General features: G+C 36.1%; 3 protein-coding genes across 7 annotated transcripts; 1 reads left to right on the top strand and 2 right to left on the bottom strand.

Annotated features, from left to right (window-relative positions):
* The first annotated feature begins 250 nt into the window (after positions 1-250).
* On the top strand, positions 251-5,106 carry Sirt7 (sirtuin 7). The gene is made up of 5 exons (XM_066299047.1): positions 251-673; positions 930-1,243; positions 2,078-2,338; positions 2,399-2,532; positions 2,718-5,106. The coding sequence occupies exons 1-5, from the start codon at positions 512-514 to the stop codon at positions 3,707-3,709; spliced, it is 1,863 nt and encodes a 620-aa protein (XP_066155144.1). The 5' UTR covers positions 251-511; the 3' UTR covers positions 3,710-5,106.
* LOC136348296 (uncharacterized) lies at positions 4,979-12,757 on the bottom strand. 4 transcript variants are annotated; one of them, XM_066299030.1, is made up of 18 exons: positions 11,786-12,756; positions 11,650-11,700; positions 10,931-11,066; positions 10,489-10,752; positions 10,118-10,437; positions 10,010-10,058; positions 9,688-9,858; positions 9,344-9,599; positions 9,142-9,229; positions 8,597-8,814; positions 8,086-8,282; positions 7,634-7,830; positions 7,452-7,554; positions 7,144-7,312; positions 6,646-6,837; positions 6,219-6,445; positions 5,753-5,863; positions 4,979-5,602 (listed from the first exon to the last, which is right to left on the bottom strand). In XM_066299030.1, the coding sequence occupies exons 1-18, from the start codon at positions 12,469-12,471 to the stop codon at positions 5,354-5,356; spliced, it is 3,684 nt and encodes a 1,227-aa protein (XP_066155127.1). In that variant the 5' UTR covers positions 12,472-12,756; the 3' UTR covers positions 4,979-5,353. The 4 variants fall into 4 exon arrangements, with proteins under 4 accessions (XP_066155127.1, XP_066155129.1, XP_066155128.1 ...); XM_066299032.1 differs by lacking the exons at positions 11,650-11,700; positions 11,786-12,756 and adding an exon at positions 11,248-11,374; XM_066299031.1 differs by lacking the exons at positions 4,979-5,602; positions 5,753-5,863; positions 6,219-6,445 and having other exon boundaries at positions 6,650-6,837; positions 7,140-7,312; positions 11,786-12,757.
* A 273-nt stretch (positions 12,758-13,030) lies between these two features.
* Positions 13,031-24,680, bottom strand: fab1 (fab1 kinase). Of its 2 annotated transcripts, none has more exons than XM_066299141.1 (24): positions 24,155-24,680; positions 23,866-24,055; positions 23,504-23,756; positions 23,205-23,411; positions 22,704-22,921; positions 20,808-21,023; positions 20,002-20,190; positions 19,694-19,929; positions 19,144-19,411; positions 18,792-19,042; positions 18,275-18,736; positions 17,748-18,019; positions 17,360-17,508; positions 17,119-17,275; positions 16,954-17,061; positions 16,538-16,775; positions 16,390-16,482; positions 15,882-16,077; positions 15,490-15,656; positions 15,136-15,434; positions 14,672-14,922; positions 14,294-14,617; positions 13,963-14,124; positions 13,031-13,745 (listed from the first exon to the last, which is right to left on the bottom strand). In XM_066299141.1, exons 1-24 carry the CDS (start codon positions 24,452-24,454, stop codon positions 13,549-13,551), a joined length of 5,403 nt encoding a protein of 1,800 aa, XP_066155238.1. In that variant the 5' UTR covers positions 24,455-24,680; the 3' UTR covers positions 13,031-13,548. The 2 variants fall into 2 exon arrangements, with proteins under 2 accessions (XP_066155238.1, XP_066155239.1); XM_066299142.1 differs by having other exon boundaries at positions 23,205-23,408.
* Positions 24,681-24,754: the final 74 nt, after the last annotated feature.

Genomic DNA, 24,754 nt, shown 5'->3' with positions numbered 1-24,754 from the left:
TCTAAAATAAAAATCTACGTTTCTAACAAACATATAGATAATTTAAACAATATTTGAAAAACTGAAAACCTTTATAAAACTACTTTTTCAGTACAACTTTGCTGCCATTTTCAACCTTACAACTAAATAAATTGATACCTTTGACGTTTTACGCAACTATCTATAGACATTTATCACTAGTTCACACTGAGTGTACTATTTCTGAACTCGATCTGGTAGCTACTTGACAATTGGTACAGATATTGCTAACGTGCCTTTGACAGTTACAAATTTAATGTCAATAAACTTTAACAAGAAACAAACAAAACCCAGGAAGAAATTTAAAAAAATAATCATTCCTTAATCCTGGAGAAGGAATGCTCCTAAAAAAGTGGATCACTTTTATTAGAATTCTAGTAAAACTACACAATTGTTAATAGTATTAAACGATACATTCAATGGAGCTGAAAACTCTTAATTAAGTAGGCACCCTAGGAGAATGTTTCCTTGACCTGAGTACCAAAATCTTTCAATGTACTTTAATGGGGAGGAAATGGACTGCCAGGAATCCGCCGAGGGCGAACGGTCCGAGACTTTAGAAGTAGAAAAGAAGAGAATCCGCCTTCTTCGGCCTCAGACTGTTCAACCTAAGGAAGTGTGTGCAAAAGAAAAAAAACATGCCAATTTTAGAAAGGTAAATTGCAAGTTCCTTTCCATTTTCATCATAACCCCATTTATTCAGACTGCTATGTGCCCTGCAGAAATCATTGATTGCATCACAATGTTGCAGAATAACATCCTTTTTACCTCATAGACATTACTAGAAAGATTTAAGGCATATCTAAAAAAGAGCATCTCAGAATTTATTTGTAACTGATCATGTTAAGCCATTTAACTTTATAGAAATTCAAATATATATTATTATTAGATGGGATTTTTTTTGTATTCAGATTTCATTGATTCTTCAAAAACCAGAAGAAGACAAAACACCTGAGGACATAAAATTGCTGAATGATTGCTCAGATATTGTGGAAGAAGTTCAGCAAAGGTCAAAACGCAGAGAAGCAATTAAGAAAAGATTGGAGGAGTTTGAGGATCCAGAAGATGTTTTGATACAAAAGTGCCAAATCTTAGCACAAGCCATTGCCCAATCTCAGCATCTAGTGGTCTACACTGGAGCTGGAATAAGCACTGCAGCAAAAATTCCTGATTACAGAGGACCAGATGGGATATGGACTAGACTCAAGGAGGGCAGAGATATTGGGTAATTATATTTATTTTTATTTGGAAGGTGAAGATAATAATTAGTCATGATTTTTTTATTTGGTTTTATAAATGTAAGAAAATAAATTATTATTATTATTATTATTATTATTATTATTTTATCCCTTACAAACAAAAAAACTCATTGGAAAAATTACTCTGAATCTTCTTTAGTGTGAATATGACAACACAACTGTTACTTTTATTGGAAATTAGCAATTCCATTGGTTTCAAAAATGTTTTAACTATTAAATAAGGCATTTTTCACATATGTAATTGCATGTTACCTGTTTTCTTATTGCTCATTAAATGTCCTTGTACTTGTCTACTAACTTCATGTTATAACAGAAAAACTGATGTAATGATAAAGAATTTCATAAAACACATTGTTGAGACACAATTTGTCTGAGCTAAACTCATGGATCTTAGCTTGCAAACTATAGGAATCTATGAAGCCAATTAACATGTGTATGTGGTCATTAAAATTAGCTCATGTGGCTTGTGAGGTTTTAAAGAAATAATTACAGAAATTAAAAAAAATTCCCATCTTTAAACGGTCGTAATTCATACAGAGGACATTATTTAACTGAAGGTTATTGGAATTTTTTTATGCTTTTCGGTAAAGAACTTGAACCTTAAAGACTTTAATTATATATTTGTACCCTGTATAACTATCAGTGACGTTGGCATTTTATTACTTTAATTCTAGACGTCGTTTGTACAATATTTCAGTTTCTCATTTTTGATACTTTCCCTTTAAGAATGTACTTTGAAGGTGGATAAAAACTTGCCTTTCGTATTTAAGCACCCTGTATGACTTTTTTCGCTTTTTCAGCGACCACGATCTCTCATTGGCCGAACCGACGTACACGCACATGGCGCTCTACGAGTTATACCGTCAAAAAATCCTAAAATACGTAGTATCTCAGAACTGCGATGGTCTTCATTTGCGATCCGGGCTTCCTCGCACGGCCCTCTCTGAACTGCATGGCAACATGTCCATCGAAGTTTGCAAGAGTTGCAAACCGCCGCGAGAGTACTGGAGGCCCTTCGATGTCACTGAGAGTACCGGCAGATATGCCCATAAAACGTATAGGTATGTGCGGTTTACCTGATTATCTTATTTTTTATTGGTTGGTTATGTTATTATATTAAGGAGATGCTACGTGTGTAATGGATCTCTTGTGGATACAATCGTCCATTTTGGAGAGAGAGGCAGCTTACAGTGGCCGTTGAATTGGAAGGGGGCCTGTAAGAATGCCAAGGAAGCCACTACTATTATTTGTATAGGTGAGTAATTAGTTATGAGCATCAGACATTTTTCCAGTGTATAAATAATAATGATCAATAACAGTGGCTAAATTTACCCATTAGTAATATTTTCTTGGTCGATGAATGTCTTACCTGGTTGACCTGGATTAGACACTCTACATAAAAATAATAATTATAAAGTGTGCATGTTGTTTGACTTTCAGGTTCCAGCTTGAAAGTGCTGAAAAAATATCCATGGCTGTGGCAAATGGATAAACCAGTGAAGAAACGCCCTAACCTGTATATCGTAAACTTGCAATGGACGCCGAAAGATGATTGCGCCAATGTGAAAATCAACGGCAAATGTGACATCGTTTTCAAGAAGATCATGAACATGCTGGGCATTAAAGTACCGCGCTACCGTAAGTCCCGCGATCCGATTTTCCATCACGCCACGCAGCTGAGCGAGTGCGAGGCGCACACCAACTCGCAGCCGAGTCTGATGCAAGACGAGGACAAAGACGGGGAAAAGGAGGACAAGTATTATAACGACGTAGACGTGAATGTACAAATCGAATTAGACGATAAGTCCCAAATTGAAGACTGTAGTAATAATGGTTCCGATCTCAACTTTAACTGTGATAATTTAGGTTTTAGCAATAGTAACTGCTTTCCGGAGGGCGAGCGTGGCGGAATCATGTTCTTGAGCGACGTCCATGCATACCGGAGTCTTCTACAGCCTTCCTTTACCTTTTTTAGCTACAATTTATTTAAAACGAACAAGCCCTTTGGTCCTTATGCCGATCTATTTCTTTATCCGTATCAGACTAGTTTTCTTTACCCCGGTTTGCACAGTATAATAAATCCGATGCCCTTGATCAAAGAAGAGACGTTTCTACCGAAAATCGAGCCAGATGAACCCGCTGACCCGGCATGTGTCTTTTGCCACCAACATTATAAGTCGGTTTCGTGTCTTTTTTATCCGAAATCCGAGCCAGTTTTCCGGAATCAGCTGTTCCGGTATAGCAAATTGGAAAAGCGAGATAAAGCGAATGTATGCGAGTGTTGCAACTATACGACAGAAGAGGAAGATGGGGAGTTGAGCAGCAGTGATAAGGAGGCGAACGGGGAAAAGGATCAGAAGAGCAAACTTCAAGCGGGTTGGTTTGGGAAGGGGTATAGAAAAGGGCGTAGGTTCAAGCGAAAAGCTTTGTAGAGTGAGTTTTAGCAAGGGTAGGTTTGGTTTCAATTTTTGTCAATCGCGAATTTCGATCTTGTTTCTTCTGTTGTTGGCTTCTATCAAAATATTGAATTCCATAAAAGGTTCTATTTTGAAAAAGGCCTTAAACGATACTTGGATGCGTGCTTATTAAATCTTATTCGAACATTATTGCTGTCTGTTTACACCTTTTGAACATCTGTTAGATTTCGAACGTTGCAAAACTCTTTAGGCAAATTTTGTTTACGAAGCCAGTGACTGTATTGAAACCAAAAATACGATATACTTAGGTGTTTGACTTCTTTGAAACCGCCATATGGTGGATAGTAGTTTTTGCATGAATTGGATGGTTGTACAATGTTGTGTGTAGACGTAAGACGTTATAAGGAGTTTCTGTAAAGGTTCCTTTTTTTATCGTTCTTGTGGAATTACCATATTGTGCGATTAGGATTCTTAGAGAACATTTACCTCGATGAGATAATCGTAAAGCCGTCAAAGCAGGACGACATTACATTTTACAAAAAAAATGTGTGTTTGATGTGTTCAAATAATTTGTTTGGGTTAGTTAATTGTATTCGATATGACCTCTGGGTTAATTTGGTTTAAATGCAAAACCTTAAAAAAAAGTTGCCAAAATCAGAGAAAAACATTTTGTCCCCTGCGGTTGGTTATTAGAGGTGTTTACATCAAAAATGTTACAATTTTTCCATATTACTGTTGACGAGAGGAATGAACTAAATGTGTGATTTTATTGGCCGATTTTTTTTTCCGGGGGTAATGTTCAGTGTGGACATATCCAACGAAAGCGCGGCATTAAATATCATAACCGTCATCATGATAAAACGATGAAAGTTCAAGACGCGTGAACGCACTGAGTTTGGATCAAGTTGTAGCTCGGAATAAGTCAAGAGTTGTTATTTATTTTATTTTCCTCGGTTCGCGTTAGAAAGTTTTTTCTTATGTTGGTTTCAGAATGTGTATCATTTATTTCCTTTGCCGACCATATCAAAATTCATCACACTCGCGTAAGGAGTATTAGTAGTCAATGTTTAACTTTTAGTCAATTTCTATCTGATTATATACAGAACTTTAAATCCTGTATCCTTGGAGTTTTATCTGAATATCGAGAATGCTCGATACAAAGTTCCACTTGCCACACGAGATTAACCGATATTGGGAAAGCCTATTTTAATACTAATGCCTAATAAACGTCCTTATTTTAGTTTATATCCTCAATAATCGAAGTCTGTAATTATAACTGATGTATTGAGTTTAGAGTAATTGCTTTATTTATTATTTAGCCTTAAGTACCTAATTATGACTGTTCGTGTTTTTCACGTTTTGTACGGTGTTCATTATTTACATTATAAAATATATTATTTAATTTTTTTAAATCGATGTTTTAGAAAAGGAGTATTTTGCTCTTTTTTTATATTCACAAAAAATTAAGTACCTACTTCCGGAAATATCCAAAAGAGTTTCTTTTCATTCATTTTCCTGGTTAAATTTCCATGAAACGCACAAGTGAGAAGATCAGAATCAAGTTTTTCTGGATTAATCCTCAGATGTGAACAACTAGAAAATAAAAAATAGGGTAACAATAGTTTTAATATAAATGTGTTCATACAAATTCAAAGCACGTTAAAGACTATCAACACATGCACTATCGTTAAACGTCTTCGGACTAAAACGCGGTCCCAGACAATCTAATTTCCGAAGTCTAAGGAATCCGGATTGATGACCAGTGGCGTAAAACATGCAGGCCTCTCGATTTGGATTTGTAGCAACTTTCCTTATCGCTAACAATGGGTACTGGTCGCTACTGTACTGTTGAATACTATTTATCGGTCCTACACAGTTAGCCGAGTCATTATTTTTAGCCAGATTCTCCTGAAAACACTTGAAACTTAAATTCATTATTGTATGAATATACATTGGTTAGCAATGATGATATGTCAGAGCCAAATATTATTAAAAATTGACTTACTCGCACACCCTACTGCACTGGTTAATTTAATACCTAAATGCATCAATACTTACAAAAGAATAGTCCATAAAAACAATGTTATAGCCATCGCGTTGATCAGCACTATCATCAGCAGTTCCATCGGCAAAACGATCTTTTCGTATCATTTTTGTCCCAGTGAAAATCTGTGAAATAAGAGACATTGCAATATTCAAAGTACCTGTACCGGGCGTAATAAGTGCCAACTTTAATTGAAATTAATTGAGTTTCACATTATATAGATATTATTATTATTATTATTATAGAAACATCCGGGGGGTATTAGAAAATATTGTCACGGCAAGTTCGTGGTGCAAGTAAAAACAGAGAAAACAGGTTTATCGTCCCAATAATTCTAAGTGTAATTTATGATGCTTGGAGCAAAAATTGTGAATTTGACAACATAGTATCGCCACATATTTCTTTAACTTCTATACCATTTCGGTTTTTTTTGTAAAGGTTAGTTCAGGTTAGTTCATAATTACATAGAAATCTGCTTACCGATTTCCGCTTATTGGTTCTGTATTTTCCTTTCTTTCTCTTATCCGTGCTGCAGAACATCTTGTGCGCAAACATTCCCATTACCTCTCCAGCATTTCCCCCCTGTACTATCAAATTCAACCAATCATTAAAGCAAAGCGTGTTGATGCCAGAACCTGAATACGAGAAGACAGACGATCCTGTATTTATTACATCTCTTAACGGATTTGAATATGTATTGGCGTAACCTAAAAGAGAAATGAAAGAAAAAATTTAAAAATAATCGAAGTAATAGATAAAATTTTTGTATTTAAGATTTTTTCTTCTCGGACTATGCATGCAAAGAATCTATAATCCTCCGATTTTCAGTTTTTAAAGTGTTACAAAGAACATAAAATGTATCTGTTGATTCTTTAAGGAACAAAAACAAAGATATCCAAAAACATACCTGCGAAAAAATGAGTCTCGTCTTCTGGTTGCAAAGCAACTGGCCAATTCGTCAACCACATGCCCTCGGTGGCATGTTTTCGCTGACTGAATATTTTGGCCTGTTTGAATAAATCCCAGTAGATAGACTGTTTATCGAATGAGGTAGAGAAGCAATAACGATTCCCGTCGCCGTAGTGTAACAAAGACAGACCTGTGGAAAATTTCAGTGTAAAGGGTAAACCTTTGATTAATAAAAAAAGTATGTTTGAGCAATTATTGATTCAAATGTGATTTATGGTGCGTGATAATTAAGATTTATTTAATGTGCCTAATACATAAGATGTTTCATGATATGGTATGTAGCTGTACAAGGAAGGCAAAACAAAGAGACATAACATCCATGTTTATGCTAACAATCTACATTATAATACTATTTCCTAATCATTCTTGAAGATCTAATCGTAAGACCTAAGACTCAATAATTATATAAGCGTAATAAACTAATATACCTACCTACCTGTGATACACGAGTAGTGTGCTTGGAATGTCAAGTAAGGAAAAACGGTTTGTAGAGTAGTGTATATCTCAGAACGAGCTCCACGATCAAATAAATTAGTCGATGAAAGATTATAAATGGCTAATAATCCCGAAGAATATCCTACGGCCACATATTTATGACCTCTAACCTGAAACAAGATTATGGCTAACGAACAAACAGACTGCAGTATATTCGAGACTCAATGATGTAGACAATACTAGTTTTTTTAGATTATTATTCTTATTATTATTTATTAACAGATTCCTTTCTACCTACCACCTACTGACCTTCGTCCAAGATATTCGAGTTGCATAATGTTCGTGATCCAGTGAGCTGGTACCATCTTCGAGGCGGAGTTTGAGAACAGGATCTCCTTTATAAATCAATCCTCTGAAAGCCAAAAGAACCTTTTGTTACCGGGAACTTATGACGCAAAGGTCTTTATAACTAAAAAATATATATTACTTACTTTTCGTTCTCCTCTGCCACATTATCTATGCTATAAACGTAGACAAAAGAGTCGGATGTAGCTACGGCTAACAAACCCAACCGACGGGTGTTTTCTGTGTCAGCATTATCAAAACAACCAGAAGGGCACCACTCCAAATGCCATACGGGACCTGTATTTAACGCCAATCCATACAAGAGAAATGGTGTGACAATCTCCTGTAAATAATAATAATGGGAAAAATATATGTCTTCTCCAAGAAAGTGAAAGAGAAAAATAAGTAATTAATTCGCATAAAATACTAACGGACTTAAAGCCACACTTATTTTAACTATGCCTAAAGGTTCAGCCAACGCCAGAACGACCAAGTGATGTATACAGATCCTCGATCTTCGTCTATAGTAAGGATGACACGATAACGTTTTTCTTCATAAAATAACATATAAGCATAAAAAAGACTTATTTGGAGTTACCTGTTCATAGTTCAAAATCCCGAAATTCCAAAACTGCACAACGCATCGTTCTCGGTAAATCTGACCGACGAGATACTCCTTTCTGGAGTCGTTCAACACTGAAACAGCCAGTATTTGCTCCCTATTGATTTGATTGTGAGACGTGGGCAGCCATGCCAGGCTAATGATAGGCCCGCCACAAAAAATAGTGGCTTCATCTAAAAGTACAGCGTATCAACCCAATTCTTAATGTCGAAACATCAGCAAAGTAATAGTTAGCAATTTCATGAGAATCATGGTCCAAAAGCATATTTCTGTGGGAGCGATCATTTGAAACTTGTCCATCGTACGGGTGTTATGCAAAACGTGATTCCTGATCATTTTTTTCACAAATTAAAAGACGAAAACTAAATTTTAATTCTTAAGATTTAACAAATATTTTAGATTTTCGTGCCAGCCTGAAAACAACGCTGATTTGTTTGCCTGTTTGAAGACAAACGGGTTTAGTTTTCTTCGTGCGAACTATATCTACCTCGTTGAAACTGGCGAGCTTCAAACAAATCCAGTTTGGTGAATTCTAAAGCGTCGCTGATGTCAGTGCTGGCCGAGTCACATGTTACGACGGCGACACTGTAAGACTCGTAGTTTTTGGGCAGATACTCGTCTAAAATATCACCATCCAGAACTTGCCACGGAGATTTGTTCCTCTGCGAATCGAATATGGGAAAGTCGGTGTAATATTTGTCACAACTGCAAAAAATTATTATTTATCTTTAGTAATATTGAACTAAGTTATTCCGTTTGAGGCCAAACGACCCAATACAAAAAGAAAGTGTTTCATGACTAACCATATTTTTTTACTAGAAACGGCTGTTAGTTACTTATATATGTATGTAAATTGTTTTTATGATGTGCCACTCGCTTTTTTCAGTTTGGTTACATTTCACTACTCTCTCATTAATAACTGAATTTATCAATTTTTCGTCACGTGTGCGAAAAAATAAGAATGTTGAGGAATTTTGGAGCGATTTATCTTTTCTACAATAATAATTAAAAAAAAAACGAATTAATACTTACAAATTGAAAGTCCAATTATAGGCTTGAGGATACTGTGGTAAAGAATAATCCCACTTTAAGGTATTCGCCAGGAATAACGGAGGTATCACTACAAGATGAAGTACCAAATTTAGAAAAAACACATACCTTTATTTCACGTGCAGAAAAGGAGGAAAGCTATACTTTTAAGACGTGGCACAAATCATAATAAAGTCGTACTTGCCCCTATGATCACTGTCAAACACACTGCTCTTAGCCTTTAGTCTGAGCAGTCTTCGTTTTCTTTCAAACTCGTCATAAAGCCGTTCGCTTTCTCCGTCTTTATCATCAGTATCGTCTTCTTCATCCTGGAGTGCGATTTCACCATCGATGGAAAACTCGGCATCTGCTTCCTTCACTTTGTTATGAGTTTTGTTTATATGCTCGACAATTACGGTTTCCGTTAAGGTCCATGTTAAACACAGTTTGCATAAATAGTACTGGAAATGTGCGGGAAGCCAAAAGTTGCCAGAAATGTATCAGGAAAAATTATTTTGAAAGTAGCACATTTATAGATGAATAACCTACCAAATTGGGTTTCTTATCGCATTTTTCCAGATGCTGTACCATGTCATCTATAGCGGATGTCGTACACGGACAGCCTGTGAATATACATGAAAAACTTTCACTGGAGGATCCATTCTTTTTTAACTGGCGCACGATGGAAGAATCGTTGAAATTGGGTTCGCTAGTATATAACTGAAAAATCGATAACAAATTATTTAAAAACCGAAAGAGAAACATTTTAGATTAAACATATAAAGCAGTTATTGGTGTCCATTATGCAAACTGCCGTCATGCCAACTATCAAAATAATTATCTTTTACATAATTAGTCAAACGTAACTTACCTTCGGAGTTGTGCCTTCATCCTTCATGGTCTCAATTACTTGAAGGGCCCTGAAAATGCATCTCATTTAATGATAACAGAGAACTTATGAAAGCTGTAAGTGTCTTACTGCAAGGCTGCTCTCCTTGGTCCAAGTTCCTCGGCTTCGATGCGCTCAAGTTCATCATTATAAGCTTTACGCGCCGCTTCAGCTTTGTTGTGAACTTTCATGTGAGAGTCCATGCTCACGGGCAGCATCTTCCTCCCACATAATTCACAAGTGACCTTCGCCTGCTCTGCGTTCAATCCGGACCACTGGCAGACACCTTTATGTGACAAATAACCCACAACGGACTTCTTCTGTTCGCCGCATACTTCACAAAAAAATGGCTTCTTAGATTTGTACAGAGACGTCAGGATTTTCATAACCAAATCCCGGTCTTCTAGGTTCTGGATAAAAATTTATCGAATTTCAAAATATTGAGAGTAAAACTCACTTACCAACGGTGTATCCCCCACTCTCCAGGCTAAATTGTTGTGTTTTTTATATCGATGCAAGACCCATTTACCCTTTTCCAATTCCTCATTGCAGATGGCGCATCGGACGCGTCCTTCTGAGTTAACCACACCCTCACACAATTCCAAATGAGTAATGAACGATTTCACAGTGTTATGAGTCTTTTTGCACTTTTTGCATTTTAAATATTGCTGTTCCTCAAGTAATTGTTTGAGAGAATTTTGTATTACACTCGGATCTAATATATCCTGAAAATATCTCTGATTAAAGTGTTGTATGACGATTTGTTGACAAATAATAAATTTTGATAGAATAATAAAATACAGAAAGGAAGATGATTGAACTATATAGTTCGTGTTAACCATTCTATAATTCATCTTCAATTTAGTACATTAACTTAATCTTGTGTAAACAAAATATTCATACCATAGCAGGATTCCCTTTCCTCCAAGTCAAATTATAATGCTCCTCCCTTTTATGGCAAATCCATTGCAGATTTGGAACAGTTGCATTACAAACCATGCAAACTGATTCACCAGTTTCATCAAGTAAAGAATCAATACTGAAATAAAAGAAATATTTTTTTATTTTCGTTATTAGCTTCATTAATTTGATGAAAAATGTAGAATTAATTAAAAATTCGAAGAAATATAAGGGATTCTATAAATACCATTTCTTTGTTAAACAATAGTAGACATAATAAAAAATGCAACAAAAGGTAATTTCTAACAAAAATAGCAAACCCAATAATGCATGAATGATGCTTGCCAATTTTGATTAAAACTCCAACATCAATAAAGACATATCAAAGTTACCCAACTAATCTTTTCTAGATTAGTTTTTAGCTATCCCCCTTCATCTAGTGCTTTTTTTACTCCAATTTTTGAAATTTTATCTAAAATTTCTTGACACTTTGATGGAAAAATGATGTCACACATTACATATAAGAATTAGTTCATTTAAAATTACACTTTTTCGCGATTTCTTATGATTTTCAATGAATTTTCTGAAATTACTACGAGACGTTCTCAGAGTTTTAATCATGTTTCACACAACTGCTACATATTGGAATGAATTTTTCAAATTAAAATAAATTTTCAGTATTAATGGTAATTAAACGATAATTAAATGCCAAAATAACTTACTTCATTGGCAGTCGCCCTTTTCTTCTCACTACTTCATTTTCTGGTCCTTCACTGTGTTTAAATATGCAATTAAAAAAAAAAACAGAAAAATATATAAAAAATCTAGTATTACCAAGAAAACAAAATTCTTACTTACCTATTTCCATCAGCCATCTTCCCTAAAAAACCTTTAAAAACCTGGTTTAACATTGTGAAAGTAGAAGAGTTCTTTGAAAGAGTAACAGATTCTAACACTTTTCCATCATTAGAGGCACTATTCATGTTAGAGCTTGTCCCTGCTTCACAAGAAGATTGGTCAATCTGAATGGGAACTTGTGGTAATACCTGCTTTTTCTGGGATCCTCCTGCTTGCTTTTTTATGGCAGAAGTTTTATTTAGCTCCGAACTTTCACTCATGGCATTATGAACACCTACTACAGATTCCTCCATCCCTGAATCACCTGATGCCAAGAAGATTGCTCTATCTTGGTTTTTCCTGGGCCTTCCCCTTTTCCTTTTCATTGCAGTATTTAGATTTTCGTTTCTCTGCTCAAAACTAGGTGACTCTTTTATAGAATTCTGAATATTTGCAAGAGAATCTTCCATCTCAGAACTATCAGACTCTGAAAGGATTTTAGTCTTTTTACAACTTCTTTTTCTTAGAATAACTGAGTTTGGTGGGTCATGTGGTAATTTCAAAGGTAACTCTTCAGAAGAATTTATATTTTTTTTAGGTCTACCTCTTTTGCGTTTTAGTTGAGAAGTCTCAGGTAGACTCTTATTCTCTAATTGTATAATTTGATCGTTAGCAGATGCTGAAATGCTGTTGGTAGTAGGACCCATAATTAAGTCAATCAAGTGGTTGCAGTATATAGGATAGAAGTGAAGTTTAGATAACTATTTAAATATTCTTCAAGAACGATTTCTCCTGGTTTAACTGCTTTTTTCGCTTAATTATCAAAGAATATCTCACACACTGAGTCAATTACAATTACTGGTTCAAGCGGTACACAGAATGTTCATCTATTCTAAGTTCGACTTAAATGTCCATTTTTTATCAGTGATTTTTAATGTAATTTATTAAATATTTTTTACTTTTTATTTCATTAAAACCAAAAGAGAAACTACCTCAAACAATAAGGTTATGTTTGATAAACAGTATGCCTGGGCTGGTATTACGCATGTGCAAAGACCTTGTTATTGTTGTCAACGTCTATAAGATTTTTTTTCTCGATATCAGATACTAGGGAGTTTTACGAAAGACACCATATTTTAATTTTTATTACGAGTAAATTATTTTAGCATATGTTTCTCGTATAAGACTATTTCTATGTTCCCTTAATGCTCAATAATGCTTTAATTTTTTTTCGGGTAGCAGTTGGGAAAAATGAAATTCGATAACTCAAAAATACGTTATATATTTACATAATATAATAACCTACATTTTATTAAACAACATCTACAAGAATTAGCTAAAAGAACATAATAGGCTTGTTTCAACCTGTGAAGGAACCATTCCAGGTTCGAAAGTTCTGCTGCACAAGTTATACTCCACATAAATTATTTTTAATCCAAACGTGTTACGCGCTTGCCCAGAAGGAATCTTAAACTGTTCCAAAACCGTTTCTTTACCAGTTCAAGCAAGCCTTATATCACAGTATGCTATACCGGATGCCTCTGAAAGGAAGTCACTACAAATTTTTCCACCATTTTTAAAATGATATTTTTCTAAAAAAAACAAAATTTTGAATTGATTCTTAGGTCACACAAAAATTCCATTTGCAAAATCGGGGAGAAATTTGGCAGAGAGGTAGTACCCTTCAGCAACATTTTTGGAATGCATCAATATTACCTCTTCAGGACTGAAGTAAATTTCATATAAAACATATTTATAGCTATGATTTTTGTCAGTAGACAAAACTAAACATCCAAACCTTTCCCCATGCCGGCATAGTGGTCGGGAACTTCCAAAAAATACCTGTGCATGGCCTCGATGAACCGCTTTTGGTACTCCTCCGGTGATATTATAGTGGGCAATTTACCTTGCCCCCCCAAAATGCCCGTTCGCTTAACCATAGTTTCCAGCTTTTTGTCCCAAGTGAACGTTCTGATGTAGTCTGCAGGCAGAAACGTAAAACACAATCGGCTATAAGTTGTTACAAAAAAGTGGGTCAATCTTCTAACCACAAAGTCAAGGGATTTAGTACCCCTTGACTTTTCCCACCTACTTTACTTAATATGATTGAGTTTGATCTGGACCACACTAAATATGGTTAACGCTTTGGCCTACTTTAATAGGACATTCGTATAACCCACGGTAGGAGCAGTATTTACCAATTATTCCCAATACGAGTTCCCTGTTCGTCGAATCCAAACCCACCAAAAGCGAGTAATCCATAACGGATTGGGTAGACAAAAATTCGGTATCATTATGAATGGCTGCTAATAATACTTCTTTGGAATGCGGCAGGACGTACAACGGATTATCGCATGTCACTGAAAGAAAATAATATTTCAAAGTGTGGTTCCTACGATTCGATATAATAATGCTGCCTATGCCCACACACATCCTTCCCTCTTTACAACTTTTTCTCTTATTTGCCTTTGGCATTCCCATGCCCCTTCTACATACCTAAAATTTTTTAAAATGTAATCAAAGTCTTACTTTTCAAAAGATTTTCGTCATGCCACACAATCTCCCCTTCGCGATTGTCAGGTACTACAAGTCGATTGCGCACCGATCCTTTCAAATCGAACTTCTGCGACACGTCCCTTTTGTAAAATAGATTATCCATAACAAGGAGATAGCAGTGATGTGGGGCATTCGTCGAATTCTTGTAAATCGTCTGGTATATCCCCACGATTTTACCCAAAAGAGTAGGTTGTCGCGTGTGAAAGCACTTCTGCATGTATGTGAAATAATTCGAGGAGGATTCGAGAAACATGTGGACCTCCGCCCGCGGCATTTCTTTCAAAATGAATCTGTCGTCTGTAATACTAACCATTTTAGTCAAAAATTTTAAAAATGACCTAAAATGAGTACCGAGAGTCTTCGCAAAGCTGGAACCAGATTTTCCCCCTACAGCATTCCATTGCACTGATCTGCTCAGAGATCGGACGTACGACTCTTCCCCGCCTGGAATCACGGAAGAGCGAAGTTGTGCGAACTTATCGGCCAAATAAATGCGACAGAAAAAATGGCAAGTATTGTCCTGAAACTGGATTTCAACGTGCGAATTCTTAATTTTCTTTTGGTCCTCCAGTTTGTCCGGCGTTGATGTTTGCTCCGTCTCGCTAAATAGCCCCACATGAATGAACATTTCAAAAACCATATGAACGACAGTGACAGTTTACGGTTTTATATTTAATAGAAGAAAAAATAGCAAACTGTCAATGTTTTTTCTACATGTTAATCATTCTGTTATTATTATTGTGCCGAAACAAATATAATTGCCCTTCAATTTTAGTCATTCTCCTACATTTTCCTTCTTATTTTCCCTGAGTTACCTGGAGTCACTACCGCTAACCGAGATCGCAGGATTAGTCAGGTCCATTTTCGAATCTTTGGCCCGCAAAAATCCCAACAACCCGCTTTTCTCGTCCTCGATACGTTCAGCATTGGTTTTACGCCGTGTGAGGGGACTAGGAGTTTGGTCCAAATTCTGGGTTTTCTTAGCCAAAGAGTCCTTATATTCGTGCGAATTGAGGGCGTACGCTATGATAGAGCTGAGTTCGGTTTCGACCACTGGGAGAGAGCCGTAAACTCCCGCGGGCAGATTGTAGTGCTCTTCCGACGTAAAGGGGCTCTGGAAGTAGTAAAATGATATCTATTTTTTTTCATATTGACAAAGATTGATTCACTTGGATAGGATTTAATTGGCCCGAAGAAGGAAGTAGTTTGTCCAGAATATGTTTAACGGACTTTTCTTTCTTAATTTCCTTTTTATTATCGGTGAATTCCTCAATATGCAGTGTTGCAGCTGGCCCATCACTCTGGTTTTTGCCAGGAGGTTCATCCAAACAATCTCCTGAAAAAAAACTTTAACTCTTTATGGTTCAAATAACCCTTCTGACTATCGGAGTCCAAAATGACCTTAAGGGGGATTACATACCATTAATGTACCTTTTCAGAGGTGTGTCGCTATAATTTTTATTGTTTTATATCAAAGTTATAACCATGCATAATGCACGTGGATATGAATAGTTACAAAATTCAAACATAAGTCTAATGGAGTACGAAATGCACTGAGTACCTTTTTCAACATCCACCGTATCTCTCTGCGAATCGATAATGCTCTTCTCTGTAATTTCACTAACAGGACTTTCCAATTCCGACAAAGACGATTTGTCTTTCTTGTTTTTATCTGATTTCCGAATAGCTTCTATTAAATGCGTGTTCCATGTATCCACCAATTCCAATAAAGACATTTTAATTCTGGCAACGTTGTCCTGAAAATATACATGCTCTGTACATGAAACTTATTGATAAACACCAATGTAGTGGAAAAAGTGAACGTAGCAAACAACTACCCACAGCGCACTAAAATTGGTTCCATTTTTTCCTCGAAAAGACGCCATGTTTTAGTGTCCCCGTGACGTGGTTTTGTGTATCAAACTTAATGTCAAGAGAATTTTATTAAACTTGACATATGATCATATGACTATTGTCAGATATAGATTGATTTGCGATATACAGCGCCTCCTAATGGTAACGAAATCTGTCTTGAGTAACAGAAAAGGGTTGTCAAATTTGAATCTAACCTTAATTTTCCAATAGGCTTGGATAATATTGGCTTCGCAAAATTCCTTGTTCTCCATACTTGGGGATGTCAGTTTAAGCTGCACCTCCTCTACCTAAAACGCCCTCTATTACCTTTAAGATATCAAGAGAAAAAATGTCACAACCTACCTTTTGCTTAAACAAGGCCTGCTCCTTCGTTAAAATCTGTCTTACGTTCCCCAGCCCCTCGAATTCTTCGCCGGAAATAATCGATACTTTGTCCAGAATTATCGAAAAGAGCTCGTGCCCTTTTAAGGCCAATGATTTTCCTTCTTCTATCAAGGCTTCATGCTCCGTTCCGACATCATACGCGATTTCGATAGAGGGAGGAGGAAGCGATATTTCCCAAATGCGAATTGGCGAATATCTTTAAAGGAAAAAATGAGTCATTTTAATCATATAACTACTAGATGTCGGGAATAAAGTGCATGTAAGATACATGAGGAAAATCAATGGTCAAGAAATGACTTAACTACGCTTGTAAATTATTATATATAAGGCACGCATTCATGTTTAGTATGTATTTCGATAGAAAATACTCTTACTTGAAAGAAGCAACGTAGTTCTTATAGCCGAAATAGTGGAAGTGGTCGTGATGCAAACTGTGACTGCACGGAATTTGGCCCCTTCGGTTAAATACTTCTCCGTGGAACCTAGCAATGAAATTTAATGCTTCAATACCACAGTGTCGGACATTAATAACTATTTACCTCAGTTCTAAATATTTGGCGAACGAATACGACCAAGAGTCGGCTGATAAAGGAACTACCGGCGATACGCTGGTACACTTGATACACCAACTCCACATAACTATATCCTCTTCGGCATGCTCATTTTCAAATTTATTTAGGGAGACAGTCACGCTACCTGAAAGCAACGATATACCTGAGAGTTAATTGAAACTTCCCAATAGATCGGACTAATGGAAATGCGAAATGTCAGTTTATTTACCTGAACTGTGAACAAAGCGTCTAACGTGTTTAACCATGGGTGTCGTACACGTCTTCGATGGGCATTCGTAGCTCGGCCTAAAACAGTATCGCTCTAGGAAACAACCCAAAGGGATGTCGTTTTTTCCATAAAAATCCATGTACACCACCCTAAAATAAAGTAATAGTGGAGTTAATTTACATCCCCGCATGAGTAGGCACAATGCCAGGATGTTAAAAAATATTACCATGATTATTTCAATAGTACAACATGATTTTTTTCAATTATTGTGCGGATTTCAAAACATTTCAATTAGGTACATTCATGTTCATGAAATACTTTTGTTACAATAATTCTTAAGAAATATCTTGAACTTTCTTTTTTGCAGAATAAATTAACACGCTCTTACCAAGGATTAACACAAAACGCAGGTGCATTATTAGACTCGTGACTGAAACTATGAAACAAAACCGCCAGTCTCTGATGGTTCATCGGGTCCAAGACGTCTAAGAGGCCCTTTTCAGTGGGAGGTTCTTCTTGCAATTCATTTACGCCCACGTTCAAAATCTCTTTCATCGGATACTGACCACCACATGCTCTAAAATGCGCCAGCATATTTTGCACGTTGATGTCATCTATGTTTGTGATTTTGGCGTTGAGGAACGGATGCAACACTCTCAACTTAAAGATGAAAAAACAATCAAGGAAATAGAAAAACACGGGATCTGAAAATTCCCTTCGTACGGTTTAAGAAGAGTAAAACGATAATTTGGGTTAAGAATAAAATCTGATGATGATCTTCGTTTGTTGAATCCCTAAGAACTTTGCGAAATTTCTGACACCTCTTGAACTTTCTTCAGAAAATTATCTGATTTGCAATTTAACATTTAAAAGTTGCCCAAGGATTCTGAGTTACCAAATATACAAAACACTTACATTTTTCCTATTATATTTCTCTTCCACCTCAATCTCGATGGTCTTCCATTTGTTCTTTGTGGAGGGTTCAAACTGGTCGCTGTAATACATATCATTGAAGAAGAATCTGCGCAACTTGCACCTTCTACCGGTATCTGTCTCCAAATAGGGCGTCGGAAAGATTATATAGGGCGATATACAGAGTATCGTGTCGTCCAGGTGTTTTTTAAAATTATTAGAAAATGGCAGCTTTTCCACGGTTAAAGTTTCGATTTGGCGATTTTGCGACACTTCATCCGAGGATTGCAGAGGATCGGAGTTGTCGTTTACGGAGAGAGAAACAATTTTTTTGGTCTCAACTGATTGTAAAGGGTCTGAGAATTGTTCTATGAGTTTGGGGGTTAATTTTCTATCGAAATCTCCCTTTTGCTGCTCAGAACATTTAGTGTTCTCACCAAGTTTATTCTCTAAAGTAGCTAAAATCTTCAAAATCCGAAATTTTATTAAAGCTTTCTGCTAAAACCTCGTGAGTGTTTACCTGAGATTTAGCAGACTGCGGCGAAGTCTCGCGACTTTCATCCAGAAACTCCATTCTGGAATTGGGAGGCAACGCAAACTCGTCCATCAAAAATGACTTTTCCAATCTCCAATTGTACGCGGCGAATATCAAGAATGAGACCACTTTCTTCACCCGTTGTAACTCAGCCTTTGAAACGCCCCTCAACAAAACTGTACCACCTAAATAAGGAGCGACAAGACCTTCGAAAAACATTAAAGTCTTGCTGGTATCTGAGGAAATAAAAACGCTTCTAGAATTGTTTCATTCAATTCAGACAGGACTACGAATATCTGGTTTTTTAACTAGTTTCGATACACACTGGTAAACTTACCTTTATCAATATTAAAGCTCTTCAAATAAAATCGTTTGCATGTGCCAAGCTTGGGTATACCAATATGTGCGTCTACAGAAGCAACTATGTCCGCTTCGGTGCATCTGGCAAGACGTTCAAGAATGCTGCGTTTCACGTTATGAACGAGGGTAATTTTATGTTTACGCAGCATGTCTTGCGCTAAACGTGAAATGTTCTTTTGCACCAAGACGATGTCTGGACGAAGAGCGGATATGCGCGTAACTAATTGACGTAGATATTCCTGTTCCTAGGGAGAAAATAAATAGTTCGATAAGCTAAAGAAAAAACGTTTCCACTTCACAAGAAAACCCCAAATTTTGAGAATTTTATAACGACAAATGTTAAAAGCAAATTTCAAGTTACGTGGTAAAACTCCGGTCAAAGGCATCAACTTTACAAACGAGAGCCGCTACCAGTTTTTGCTGATTGTGCTTTTTTTCATAGATAAAACAAAATATACTCATATTTTTTAGAATTGTATTCTAAAAATAAACAAATACCTCCAAATATAAATTCATCATCTACCTACCTGCATCAAAACCGGTTCCAACGACATCAGCCGGCCCTCAGTGCGCTGATAAACAATAGAACATTCCAGAAGTAAAATTCTAGGACTCTCTATGTCTACGGCCATTTCTTTATGAGCTACATTTTTGCTGAATACAACACCATTGATTACAGATGTGTCCGATCTATTCCCACCAGGCAACTTTTTTACTTTAGCATAATACCGTATGTCTAATTCCGTCGCGTCGTGGTTTTTATCTTCAACAAAAAAAACGCATTCAAAAAATACCACTAATTCAACCATCATCCCAAATTAAAATAATTCATTACCTGGTCTAATGACACTCGCAATATCTCGAGTAAGTGGAATTAATACGTTGATCCAAGATAGTGAAAGGCCTTTTGCTGACAACAGTTGCTTGAGCAGGTTCAGTTCGTGCTGCTCATAGGCTTCAGAGAGTAGTTCATATGCCTCTTTTTCGCCATTTTCCTCTCTAAGTGCCGACGCGTTAAACCAACCTGAATCAAGATTTGAAAAACGATTATGATGAGAGCGCGAACACCAGTAACCAATATATTCAGATATTGAGCATTTGGGTAATTCGGAACGATCTCAATTCTAAATATGTATGTAAATCCAGTATCTTAGACTTTATTCACCAATTGTATGCAACAGAACAGAAAAATAACAATTATAGCAATATGATAATTTAGCTCACATTTAAACTGTTGGCACTATGATTACGTAATTTTAACATTTTAATGTGAGAAGTGTAAAAATATTATCTAAAGAAGTAAATGTAGTTTAAACCATACAAAATTCTGTATACGGTACGATTTATTGCATTTGAGAATGAAAAAGCCAATTGAGCCAATGTGTTTAGACATTGATTGAACACAGACCACTCAAGAAACGGCAAATGACTAAATAGAAGTAATTTTATGTTATTATACCAATAAGCTGCGAATTTAATATGTAAATCACAGAATAAAACTTTAATTCAATCAAGAAAGTGCGGATAATAACTGCGGTTGCATATTCTCTAAATATAACTATATAAAGTGAATTGAAAACGAAAACTATAAAAGACATTTTAAACATCAAATATAATTACATAATTTGAAATCCATCTTACCAGATTCCGGAGCCAATTCTCTCTTCTCAGACGGCCTCACGACATTTGTTTCTTCGTGATTAAACTGCTTGGTCGGCTGATTGTATTCATTTTGAATGGGGGATTCTGGTGGCCTGGACAAGTAAACACTGCTGGCTTTCAAGTTTAAATTCAGTTTGTAGGAGTTTGAAGTGGATAAGCCTTGTAGGGGTGGCGACATTTGTTCATTATCTGAATCTGCAGCAGAAATAAGTAATGTCTATAATATTTATTTGGTCATACATTGTGTAACATAATATAAAATAAAAAATGTTGGTTCCAGTAAAAGTCCTCATGGTCCTAGTTTAGGTAAAGATGAATATTGAATACTCATCTCACTGAATCATTTCAATTGATTCTTGATGTTGAATTTGATTGACATTATATTATAGGAAGAAATAAATAGATTCTAATCACACCACTGCAATTTTATTAAATAATCACTTAACTGTTACTTTACAAAAGAAATACTAATATCTGCACTTTATAGTACAACTCCCATAAACAAAACTTGAAACAATTTCTGCCCTTAAAGATGTCAGATTTAATCCTTAAGTAAGTATCAAAATTTAATTGTCGTTTTTTAATACTATATCATAATAACCCCAACAATAAAAACACACTTTGTTTATGTAAACCCATTTTGCCACTTCCAATACTTAACACAGGCTAACATTACAACGAGAGTACACCCTAGAGTTCCAAACAACAAAGAAGGGCTTTTATTCAGTTTCGACTTCTGGCTTTCTCTATGACTTTCGAACTCCACTACTCTTTCCTCCAATGACTGAAGACAATCATCCAAACACAAAATAGCAGGCTCCACTGTTATGTAACAAACATCCAAATCATCTCTTCTTAATGCACAAGTCAGATTTGATAAATGTTTATTCAGCTGCACCTTAATCTGGCTCAACACAAAGGACATATACTGGCCATCTACAGTAAGGTCTCGCTTTTTTTCAGTGGAGATTTGCAAGTTTGTGCACTTTTTGAGAATTCGCGCTCTGGTTTCTTGATCGTCAATTCCTATTGCTTGCAAATCCTCATCTACAAGGATTTTGAGAACGCACGTATCTATGTCGTTTTCTTTAAAGTTGTTGAGGTATTCCTCGGCTTGGCAGGCTCGAAGAATAGTGTCCAGAAGGTCCATTATTAAAGTAGTTGTTAGTTTTTCGAGTTTTGATGTGCTTTCGAAGGTAACGAGTAAAAAATAATTTTACAACACCGTTAAAAAAAACTTTAATCTCTGTCGTTAATTTGAGTAGAAAATTCTGCATTTAAACGAGAAAAACATAAACAAAGAACTAAGTAAGAACATAACCTCAATCATCACCGTCATTGAGGAGAAAGAAACTAATGGGCGAAAGCGGCAGGCCCCTCGGACTTTACACTAAACCACTCTCTGATTAAGTGTAAACTCCAAGTCTGTCACTCTAGGTCTGTGAGAGCAAAGTAACCTATAAAGCTTGGCGGAAACAATAAATTATACAAGGTGTTTAAGGAAATCCGGGACAAAAAAAAATACCACACGCCACCCTCAGGTGAAAATGATTAATTTACTCTTCTCAGTGGAGAAGACTAGCGAGAATAAAGAAAGACTATTTAACTTTTTTGTGTGGTAGTGGATTCACTCTTCTAACAACTGCTATCAAAATTGTCTTTATTAATACAGGGAGTTGGTCCTATTAAAATTTTGTAGTAAAGTTAATCTTATTAATATTAGAATTTCAAAGAGATATTCTTAGCTATAGAAATTAGTTCGATGTCCAACGGCACATAGATCTGCTGGCAGTTGCACGTGACATAAACTGTACTAAACCGCATTGCTAAGATCTGATCTTCCACAGTTGCCTTTGACCTATGAGCGATTCTTACCTGTATTGCTAGACTCGTGGGGAGTCTGTTGCACCCAACTGGGTTCCTCCTGCGTGGAGAGCTCGAATGCAGAGGTGCGCAGTTGCGCATTGCTGTCTCCAGCAAAGAGGCTGCCTTTACGATAGCGAACGTAGCCGTCGACGAAACCACCAGACTCGGAAAACGACTCTATGTAGGTGCCTTCTAGTAGAGCTTGCGCTAAAGCTGTTGCTTGAACTCTGTGGAAGCGGTTGAAAGGAAATATATGACAAATCATGAATGGCGGATCATGAATAACATAAATGATAGGCATAACGTAAATCCATTAGTAGAAGATGCCTATTTGGCAATTTTGACTTATTGAAACAAATGAAATGGCCTGTTTTTATTCAAAATAATATAATATGCGCGTATTAAACCAATACTGATTGCAATTTTGAATTATTTTGCTGACAAAAGTGCATGATTTTACTTGGTTTTACGAGCATAAGGAGCCGCTATCTGTCTTCAATTCCTGATTACCTTGTTTTCGCTTTCTGCTGGCAAATAAGCCAGTCAACTAACTCAGATCCCAGAAAACACTCGGAATAAGTTCTAAGTCGATGTTTAAAGATTGAGAAATTTATTCCTGTAACTGGTTTGCATATATCGTCGTAAAGACTTCTCAATGAGGTTGAGTTCTGGAGTGCTTTACATCTCTCCTCATTGGTGAGATATATTGTAGAACTGCTGAAAGTAATATTAAGTTAATTTGAAGTTGCAGAAGTATTGACAAGTTTTTTAGGTTAGCTGAGAAGCTTTTCTAAAGCATCCTTTCTTACCTGTCAGAAACAAATGTTTCTTCTTGATATCCAGCTGATATTTTTCTCCTCAGACTCTCAGTTCCTTCTGACACTGATAAGCTAGAATTAGGAGATAACTCATTTGATAACAGTCCACTTGGTGAATCTCCAAATATGTTTTGCAAGTTTTCTTGTAAAGCCTTTAAATCAGCTGATAAATTGGCTCCAAAATTTGAAGACTGGAGATAGGATAGGACCACCTTGCAGCAATATGTGCAAACCCTCAAGTCACCTATAGATTATACAACCCTTTATTGCTTCACAGGTCCAAATTGAAACTTACAACTTCAAATTAAGTTCATCCTTTAAATATATATCTATGTATGAATATAAGCACTAACCTGTACATCCAAATATTTTTCCTGGGATTTGCTGGTAGCAACATTGTGAACAAAATATTTGCCCGCACACCCTGCAATGGTGTCTTCTTCTAAATGTGGTAAATCTCTCTGAGCACTCATAACACTCCTTACTTACAGAATCAGGCATCCAATACTGCTTCAATTCTGTGTCAGCATAATCTTGTAAATTCTAAAATTAAAGTTCATTATGGGCTCCATCTACATTTTTCAAGTAATAATGGCGATTTTCCCTAGATTCCATAGGTAAATAGTTGTTTTAGATACATACATTGGTTTTAAGAGCTAGCAAATTACTTATCCTCTTCAGCACATTAGGCAAATTTCTTCCCTCATTCAAATCTACAAGATACATATTGGGAACAGGACTATCTGGGCATTGAACAGTTTCCTCCGCCCATGTTGGCACTGCTTCTTGTGCTGATGAGCCATTGTCAGAATTCGCTTGATCATTTGCCTTACTGCGTTTGAAAAAATTAGATATAAATTGGCTCACACTCTGGGGTTTTTCCTCTTGTTGCAAGGGAGCGAATTCAGTTAATTTTGTCGATGATTGCAGATTTTTGCTCATAGTTTCCACCACAGTGTGAAAAAAATATCTTATTAGAGCTGCATTGAAAGTTCACTTCGCAATTACGTATTGTTTAAATTCTTTGCTTAAATGTTGTGTGTAAGTATAAGTCTGATTTATTGGGGCATAGATTATCTATTTAATAACTGCTGTTATTTACCCTGTAAAGGAATATAGGGGAACTTTTATCATAAAACTTCCAAGTTTGTTGATAATTAAATATTTTTCATTTTCTTTGACATATCTTAGTTTTGTTTTACCTTTTTGGTTTGATTACTCAAGCGCTCGGATTAGGTATTT

Source organism: Euwallacea fornicatus, chromosome 32 (genome assembly GCF_040115645.1).
Source record: "Euwallacea fornicatus isolate EFF26 chromosome 32, ASM4011564v1, whole genome shotgun sequence".
NCBI lineage: Eukaryota > Metazoa > Arthropoda > Insecta > Coleoptera > Curculionidae > Euwallacea > Euwallacea fornicatus.
Note: the sequence above shows the minus strand (reverse complement) of the source record. Positions and strands in the feature narration are given on the sequence as shown.